Source organism: Oryzias latipes, chromosome 20 (genome assembly GCF_053564925.1).
Source record: "Oryzias latipes strain Hd-rR chromosome 20, Olatipes_Hd-rR_3.1".
Lineage (NCBI taxonomy): Eukaryota > Metazoa > Chordata > Actinopteri > Beloniformes > Adrianichthyidae > Oryzias > Oryzias latipes.
The window spans coordinates 21,561,612-21,571,096 of record NC_136256.1 but is presented as its reverse complement, the minus strand read 5'-3'; the positions used below and the strand labels follow the sequence as shown (position 1 = coordinate 21,571,096).

At 39.8% G+C, this 9,485-nt stretch overlaps 1 protein-coding gene across 2 annotated transcripts; it reads right to left on the bottom strand.

Moving 5' to 3' along the window:
• Nucleotides 1-270: 270 nt before the first annotated feature.
• tmprss7 (transmembrane serine protease 7) lies at nt 271-9,367 on the bottom strand. Of its 2 annotated transcripts, XM_023950123.2 has the most exons (18): nt 9,163-9,367; nt 7,837-8,041; nt 7,632-7,762; nt 7,496-7,563; nt 7,223-7,416; nt 7,118-7,153; nt 6,807-7,035; nt 5,491-5,615; nt 5,244-5,356; nt 4,223-4,329; nt 3,996-4,132; nt 3,510-3,617; nt 3,252-3,359; nt 3,068-3,184; nt 2,001-2,196; nt 1,542-1,810; nt 572-708; nt 271-479 (listed from the first exon to the last, which is right to left on the bottom strand). In XM_023950123.2, exons 1-18 carry the CDS (start codon nt 9,232-9,234, stop codon nt 318-320), a joined length of 2,514 nt encoding a protein of 837 aa, XP_023805891.1. In that variant the 5' UTR covers nt 9,235-9,367; the 3' UTR covers nt 271-317. The 2 variants fall into 2 exon arrangements, with proteins under 2 accessions (XP_023805891.1, XP_078794651.1); XM_078938525.1 differs by having other exon boundaries at nt 7,118-7,416.
• Between the last annotated feature and the right edge of the window lie 118 nt (nt 9,368-9,485).

Genomic DNA, 9,485 nt, shown 5'->3' with positions numbered 1-9,485 from the left:
GGATGTGGCGGGCTTTCACCGCCTCCCGTTTACCTGGACTGTACGGCAGGTGTCACACAGAGCCTCTGAATGCAGTGTGGGGACAATGAGTCCACTATGAAAGGGTGCAGAGCCTGCACAAATATTGTAAACTTCATTGAGGAGTTTGAAGTTTAGCAGTTAAAGCTGCTGATTTGCATTGTTTTAATAAACTGGCTATTACATAAGTGAAATCTATGTATCTGTTGCAGAAAAAAGGAAGTTGTAGCAACCAAAACAGACACAAAAACAGGCTTATAATGTTTTTATTAGAGATGAGTAAACTGATCCATTTCATGTCAGCTGATATGACTGTAGATCCAAGATGTGAACTTGTTGACCCGTGTATAAACCCCTGGTAAATTTGGTCTGCCACAGCCAGACCCCCAGCTGACAATCCCGATCAGGAACCAGCGACCCCCACCTGGCGCCTGACAGGACAAAGGTCCTCCCGAATCCCCCTGAGAAACAATGAGTCAAGGAAAGAGCCTGATTCGCAGAGCAAGGATGCCACGGCACAATAATGCACAGTCAAACGCAGGAGATGACCCACCCTGCAAGCATCCCGCTCTCCTGAAGGGACCCCGGCACAAAGCATGCGTGGGGAGATGAGGCCGTAGGTCTTTTTACACTCAGTCTGACTCATAATGGACACATCTGCTTTCTGCAGCACAGAGGGCAGCACCTTATCTGCAGAGGAGCATTGTGAGGGTCATCACAACTGGATTCATCTCACTAAATATCAAGTGAGGGAAGAGATTTATGTAAGATTAGTAGATTATGAAAAATATAGGAATAAAAAGGATAGACAAATTTATATAGGGTTTTATCCTAATAAAAGGTCATTTTGAACAGTTTTAAAGATGCTTGAGCATTTAAGTTTTAGATATTGAACTCAACGTGTCTGTTTTCTCAATAATAGTGAAATAACAGTTATTGAATGTTCAAAGATGGGGTTATAAATTATTAAATGTCCTTGAAGTGTAGCTTTGAGGATTAAATGTGTTTTCATCTAGAACAGGGGTCTGCAAGCTTTAACTGAGTCATTTTGGTTGATTTCTTACTGACTACAACCCAGTAGGTGCCACAAAGTCCGACTTCCAACTTTAGAAAAGTAATGTTAATGCTAAGTAAAGTAATGTTATTGCTATGATTATAATAGATGTAAATAAACTATTGGTCTTTTGTTATAAATAAAATATAAAAATAAAATAGCTGGAAGATGGAAGTCTGCACTTCAATGGCATCTGAGTTGTTTTATTTAAAATTCACTGTGGTAAAGTACAGAAACTATATTTATGGCCAAATATTTATGGTCCTGACTGTGTGTATGTATATATATATATGTGTGTATGTACATATATATGTGTGTATGTATATATATATATATATATATATATATATATATATATATATATATATATATATATATATATATATATATATATATATATATATATATATATATATATTTTGAATTATATACAAAATATGAATTATATATACATAGACAGAATCCTCACCATCTTCAGATCTGTATCCCCACCCTGTAACCATGCAGTGGTGGCTGTCAGTCACTGTGTGGGATGAGGGGGCTACGCACACAGGCTGGACCAGCGGGCTCAGGGAGGGAGGCCAGGGCTTTTTCAGCTGCAGCAGGGCAATGTCATAGTCAAAAGTGTTTGAGTTGTAGTACTCGTGCAGCACAATCCGCTGGATCTCTGCCACATAGCTGGCACTGCCCTGGGTCACCATGCCGAGATGGGCGTTCCAGTATCGAGGGTCAGATAATCTGTAGAGAGAAAGTTCAGGGGTCAAGACCTGAAGGAATGTATCTGAGCGAGAAAAACAGCCTCCAGGAGCCAAGCACTGTAAAATTAAAAATACTATCGTCTTGTTATTGTTGATGCTAATGCATGATTATAGCAGCAGGATCAGCCAAAAAGTAAATGGATCAAATCTACAGTGAGGGAGGGGCTGACCTGTCTTTGCTGAAGCAGTGAGCGGCTGAAATGAGCCAATTGGAAGAGATCACAGAGGCGCCACAGTACATGTTGCCAGCAAAGTGAAGGCTGACCTGCCAAGGCCACTCCCCTTCCACCGCGTTAACTCCGCCCACAATACGGCCAAAGCCTAAAGATGAATTCACCTTCTTTAGTGGGGAGGGACGACCGCAACCTTAGGAGGATATAGAGAATCGAGTTGTTAAGAGCTTAAAAAGTTCTGTCAGGATGTAAATCTGTGTGCAGCTAGTGTTTGAGTTATAAAATGACACTTTGTTTTATCAGAAAACAATAATATTGGTGACTTATATGTAGCCAAAAATGAAAAATTAATTAATTAATAAATAAAGTGACCTCTACTGTTTTTGAATCTAAAGGCCCACCTAAAATCCTTGAATTTAATTCAAGGATTTAATTTAATTTATACAGCCCAATATTACAACACAACGGGTCTCAAGGGGTTTTACACCAGTAACTGTACAAAACATCAAAAATCAGTTATAAAATGCAATACCTGCTTGCTAAACTAAACAGACTAGGCTAAACTGGGCCCTCGGATAGGCTGGCAAATTGTCCAGCGTGAACCTCTTGGTAGGCTCTAGCATCCTATTAATCTCAAAGTGGGAATAAGGAGGTGTATAAGATGGATGTATACAACCATAATTTGATCTTTGTTATAAAAGCTCAAACCTTACCATGCTTGATGACAGGCATACTTTAACCCAACTTTTGATCATGAATTAGGTAATTTTCCCCCCTTTTAGCATTTGAGCATGTTATTCAGTCATTGGATACGACTAATCCAAACTTGTTTTTAACTCTATTTTATTTTTAGCCATTTTTTTAGTCATGGAGTAAAACAGCAACTTGCATTATATTGTGGAGGGAGCCTTGGAGGAGGAGGAGCAGAATTACATACCATCCGTCATGCAAAATGTCAGTATAATTTCCAAATAAGCAAAACAGTGGAGGATATTTAGTGATATGATACTTTGTAAGATTTGTCTCTTTTAAGAAACTATTAAAAGTTGTGTGGGGGGGCTCACCGCAATCTGCTTCATCACTGTAGTCCTGACAATCAGGAACATTATCACACTTTGCATTCTTTTTCAAAATGCAGGATCCACTTTTGCACTGAAACCTGATCTCAGAGCAGGTTGTTTCTGAAACAACAGGATGTTATTAACAAACAGGAAACTAGGCATTTTAAATCATGCAGGTGACACTCACCCACAGTGCAGTTCACCTCATCCGATCCATCCCTGCAGTCTCGTTCTCCGTTGCACACAAACATAGGGTGTGGAGGATGGTTTGCACCGCAATTCATCGCTGAGCTCGCTGTGAAAACATTCTCCATGGATGAGTGGTGCAACACAATAAAAAAACATTTTTATTGCAAGACCTCATTGCCAGTGTTGTGTGACTAACAAGTAAAAGGACACATTCCTTAATCATCTCAAATGTTTGATTACGTGTGAAACAACTCACAGCAGAAGACCTCGTCGCTCTCATCCTCGCAGTCATCCAGTCCGTCACAGAGCAGAGTTTTTTCCACACACAGCCCAGTGGTACACAGGAAGTGGCTGTCTGGGCAGGCTGGTGGAAACATTTTGTAATTTTATTATGAAGGTAAAAACAGCCATCCGTTTTCTTTATCAGCTCAGGGTCAAGGGGTGCCTGGAGCCTACCCAGATACTGTTGGGCAAATGTGGGGTACACCTTAGACCAGACCACACAGAGACAACCACCCACCCACTCAAATTGACATCCAAGGAACATTTAAAGAATTACTAACCAATGAAGCACCCCTATGGAGTACAAACTCTGCCAGAGGAACTCAACTGGGTTCTAAACTAAAGGACCTTCTTGCAGTGAGGTGAGAGTGTTAACCACTACACCACTGAACATCCCAAAAGGTAAATTACTAAAAAAAAAGAATGCTGTGTGCCATGGTTATTGTGGAGCAGATCTTACGCTGGCTGATATTGTAACTGCTGTAGAACGCCTGAAAAGGCAGAGTGGAGGTGCGAGAGCTGCAACGAAACTCCATCTCCAGGTGGTGGTCAGGAATCCGAAACACCGTCTGATGTCCCACATAGCTGCCGCAGAAACTTCATGGGAGGAAGAAGTGTGGATGTTCATTTTTACAAATCAGCAGTTAGATGATTTGACAGCATGTGTGTGAAGATTTAGGCGCATACATGAGTTCATTGACCTTCCACCAGCCGCTGTCACAGCCCTTCATCTCTTTCGGTTTCAGTTCATAGTTCTGGAACTGCAACGCAACTCCTAAACTTGGGTTTGGGGCCTGCAGTGAAACAGAACGAAGTAGTTCACAAAAACACACAGTCAGTCATATAAAACATTAGAACTCCTGTTCTACACCTTTTTGCCTCAGATCAGCTGAGCCTCCCTGTTTTTCTTTAAATGGTGCGGACTGTCATGAACCATAGCCGTGCCTCAAATCAAGTTTGCCTATTCTCCTGACTTCTGATTTTGTTTTAGTGAGTCTAGACTTCAGGATTCCGTTTGGACTGTTGAAGAAGACTTTTCTGTGCACAGACTGTTTTCCTTTGGCCTTTTACAGTCCTTGTTTTTATATAAATTGTGTTTAATTATTTCATAATTAAGATACTACATTTTAAGCTCTTCATTGTTCCTCTATGATCAAGCTGTGTGACACACCCAGCTTTGGTCTGTCAAGTGTCGCTACCGCCCCCTGCTGGTCAGGATGTTAGACTCGGGCTTTTTTTTTAACTTTAACCTTCAAACTTTATACTTTTCCTTAATTTTTATGTGAAGACTCTCATTCTTTTAAGGTGGTTCCAGAGTAGAAAAAGTAAAAAAACAAACAAAAAAAAAGGTCATTTTGATTTTTTTAAGTTGGAGAGGCTTATCCTCTTATTTTTATTTTATGAGTTAAAATACGTTTTCACATTTGGGTATTTTAGGAAATAGCTTTGCAGAAGATTGGTGTTAAATAAAGCTGTAGTGATTAAATCTATCACAAAATCATATGATTCTCTTTTCATGATTGGTAATATCTCCAAAAATAATCAAGTGTTCGCCCTTCTATCATTGTTTTAAAGTCTGAGTTATTTCTATTATTTGCATCCATGATTTTGCCACTGCTGTAATAACTTTAAAGAACTGAATTTTTAACTAGATGTACTCCACTGCAAAGAATTAACAAGTTACATAAAGGATTGATTGAGGATCTACCTCAAATTTCCAGATGCATGAACACTGTGGGGGCAGCAGGCTGGGGTAGAAGGGGCTGTAGATCTGACTGTTGCTGTCAGGCCCCAGCTGGGTCTCAATGTGAGAAAAACATTCTGGTAAAGACAGGAAGACTTCCTTCAATTATTGACCAGCAGTAAATACATTGATGGTGACCACATTCTGGTTAAAGGAAATCAACACAAGTGGGTTCAACATATGAAAACAGGAACTACATAAAGAGCCATACTTTCCTCAGCGATGGCCTCAAAGTGACCTTTGAAGCTTTTGTCACCATGTGTCATCCTCAAGGTCAACAGCATGACATTGGAGGTTGAGACAATAGAGAAAGAAGTGGACACCAACTCACACAGCCTGCAGCAGACACACACATTTCAATTCTTCTTAAGTTAAATCAATGCTATTTTATTTTGGTAACAAATAAAAAAACTGAATGTGGAATCAACATTCTATGATCACCAACTTAACTCTTCATGCCTGAATTTATTTTCAATTCTTTAAAAAAAATCTTCACAATTTTCTGTGTTTAAGGTGAAACTAAATTCTGCAGATTCCTGGATTATTATACGATACTGTCAGGAACTGACTGGTTCGTTTTGAGTACAGTAACCTAAATGAAACCAAAAGGAAGTGGAGGAGAATCATTAACAAGTGACTCAGTCATAAGCAGACTGTTATCAGGAATAAATCTATTGTCCTCCTTAATCGGGACAAGGCTGAATTTTTTTAACCTTCATGTGCCAAATTAAAAATCTTTATCGTCCTCGCTTGAACCAGCATTTCTAAAATCTAGAAACCAACAAAAGAATTACAAAAAAGATCCAGCTGTATTAAATTCAGGTCACATCTTAAATTGGACTTTTTTTTAATCCTAATTAAAATAAAAAAAAAAGGTGGCAAGGCGACCAAAGATATCAGACCCTGATAGTCAAAGTGGGAACATTCATATAGATTTGAATCCATCTCATAAATATTTAATAATAATATTTAATAAATATCTAAATATAAATATTTAACAGTTTCTGTACATATTGTTCCTTTTTTTGTTAAGAGATGTAAATACAGTATTTCTGTTTCTATTCTAATTTCTTTATTTTATTTAACTCCATCACTCCAAGGCTGCTGCAATTTCATTGTATCCCCATGTACAATGACAATAAATGATTCTGATTCTGATTCTGATTCTAAACAAATGCAGACATTTTTGTAAATAGCTTTGGGTAATTTGGGAGATGCGATTTGGAGGTTCTTCATGTCGGACATTTTGATCATAAGAGTGATTAAAATGATTTTGTTTTGAGAATTCACAAGTGGAGTGACAGCTTTGCGTCTTTAACAAGCAAACAAACACACAATTACTAAAAAACTAAAAAAGGAAAAGAAATAAGTGCACTAATTTAGGACCAACTTTAAGACACAATTTTTGACGAGCCTTCTGTTTATTTTTTGCATTAAACAGCTTTTATAACTTGATGTTTTGTAACATGTGAAGTGTGTTCATACTAATCTAAAATAGAGTGCATCTCCTGTCAGCTGCAGTCTCACCTGTGCAGGATGCGCCCTCTCATGGGCAGCAGAGCGTCATACACAGTCAGGGCGTCGTTCACACAGTCGGTGGGCTCAATTACAAAGGAGGTCACAGTCAGGCGGATCAGAGAGCCCGGTACGGAGGTGAGCTTCACATGGCAGTTCACACCCCCCCACGGCGAGTAGACATTCAGGGGGACACTGGCTCCAGGAAGGTTGGCATATAATTTATCTACACACTGAGAGTCTTGAAGGTAGAAGATGGAGAAAAAAAAACCTCAAACTCCGACTCCCACTTTCATCACTGAAGAGCTGCAGAGTGACTGTACCTGCTGTGTTGGATGTATAATCTGAGCGGTCAACACCTGGAGACACGACAGAGAAGTTGATTTCATGGAGAATCCTTTTCCAACCAGACAGACAGGCAGACGTACCATTGATGAGGATGGAGTCTATGTCAACAGGGAGCCCCATCAGATATCCCACAGAGGACCGGTTCTTGAGACTGGTGTGGACCGAGTCTCTGAGAATTGCCTCTAAACATTCCTCACACATGGCTGTGCTCTTTAATTGGGGCACTATAAACACCATCCAGAAATGGACCAGCACTCCACCTTGGTCGTTGTTACTTTATTGACACAAAAAAAAAGAGAAATGACTGAGTGTTGGCCTCTTTGTGGCTGATGGTTGCCCACAAGAAGCTGTACCTGAGGTCTGATATGACAGCCTGCTTGTAAAGTCTTGCCACTGATGACATCTTGTACACATTGCTCACCTAGGAGACACTGAGAATAAATACTACATTCCTTCGCTCACTATTATGCAACAGCACTGATAACATACCACAACTTGTATTTTGGTTGCCATGGACGCAAACTCGTGGGACTCTGTCTGACGGTACTCAGGGATAAACTCCACATTTGCAACCCGGAACATCCCAGCAAAATAGGCTCCGTTGACACTTTCCCTGCGGACTGAACCAAGTCCAATTCAACATTTGAAAACAAAATAATGATTAAAATTCCTCTATGGAAATAACTTGACTTACAAATAAAAACCCAGAGCAGGGACCACATGATAGTCACCACCACAAACACTACTGCAGTTACAATGACAGCAATGTGCGGGACGTTCAGCAGATAGGCCCACAGCCTCTTCAGGCCTTTGGGCTTCCGTCTGGTTTTCCGGTACATCCTCCGCAGCTTCTGCAGAGTGTGGTCCACGGTGGACACCTCCACTGACACATCTGCAATCTAAACACCCAGCATGCATTGCGTTGATAAAACTGATTCATAAGAAGATCCAGAAATTAATTCTTTGAGGGTAAATTACAGAAAGACAAGAGTACCCATTTAGAATTAATGCGAATCAGTTTTGTGACTAAAGGTTGAATACACTGAGAAGCTTTTTTGCTCTATGTAAAGTGAGCATTGTTGTCTTTAAAGTGAGCTTTTGTCAGCTGAAAGAGATGCTGGCTTCCTCCCTGCATCAGCTCACGAAAGAAATACTGACGATGTGTTACCAAACGTTCATGAATTATTCACGTTTTGTCATTCCATACGGTGCAACAGCAGGGTATGGATTCCCCACAGATCCTTTCAAAAAGTACATACTTTCAGATATAGCACAAAGGTTCTGTCCTAAAGCTGAGATATATATACTCCACTTCAATTTCTCGAATGAATTTAATCTAAATGAATCCAGTATGCCCTTTTTTTTTAAAAGATGTTTTAAATTGATGGGGGCATTTCAGCAGTTTCATTCTCCAGTAAAAGCTTCTGTTGCTGATTCCTTTGCTGTGAAGACTATACATTACAAAAAAAAGTCTGTAAAAAACCTTTTTATCTACACACTGATAAAAAGACTTTTTACAGACTTTTTTCCTGGAGCTTCAATGTTGAAAAACGAAAGATTTTCCCCAAGTAGAAGAAGCATGTAAGACAACAGTTGTGCACTGAGGATCTAGTAAAAACATCTGTGAAACATGTGGAGGCACACATGAGCTTACATGCCAATAGATTCTATTCATGATGTGACAGAAGAGAAAAAAAAAACAGACAAAAATGCCATCTACATGCACATTCTTTCTATTGTTTCACAGCTGGAGAGTGATTCAAAACATGCAAGTCAGGCGTGTTTTTGGAGCTTTACTGATGCCATAAAGATCTGCAAACAAGCATCAGCTGCAGTAAAGGAGAGAACCTGTTTGTGGATTTCAAGTTTTTTTTGCAGGATTAACATACTAAAATTGATAACATTGTCAAATGCTTTCTTAATAAATAATAAAATAAAAATTTTGCTAGAACTCCAGGGATGAAGAAAAAGCAAAACAAACATCAGTTGGTATGTTCTCTTACCCAATGGTTGTACTTACGCTGGCCGTGTCCTCTTGAGATCCATCGTCATCTTCTCCGCTTGTTTGCTTGGTCTCCTGCTCTGTGCCCATGACCCAGAAGTCCTACCTAATCTAATTTCCATTTGCTTTCTGAGTCATTTCTCTTCTCATTTCAGAACAGTAACTCTCAGACGTGGTGTTGAGCCACACTGCACGCTGCTCAGCTCCTCATTCAGCAGGTGTCTGAAACCAGATCCTTCAGCACAGACGAGCAGTGGAGAAAGAGGGAGCTCACTGAAAGCAACATATCGCCTTCGTGCCACCGCCTTAGGTTTCACGCGTCCGCTCCACCTTTGATCAAA

Coding starts and splice junctions, on each gene's coding strand:
- tmprss7 (XM_078938525.1), bottom strand. CDS start 9,234: ATGGGCACAGAGCAGGAGACCAAGCAAACAAGCGGAGAAGATGACGAT. Junction 7,417..7,495: donor GCTGTCATATCAGACCTCAG/GTACAGCTTCTT, acceptor GTGTCAATAAAG/TAACAACGACCAAGGTGGAG. Junction 3,618..3,995: donor CAGTTACAATATCAGCCAGC/GTAAGATCTGCT, acceptor TGTTTCCACCAG/CCTGCCCAGACAGCCACTTC.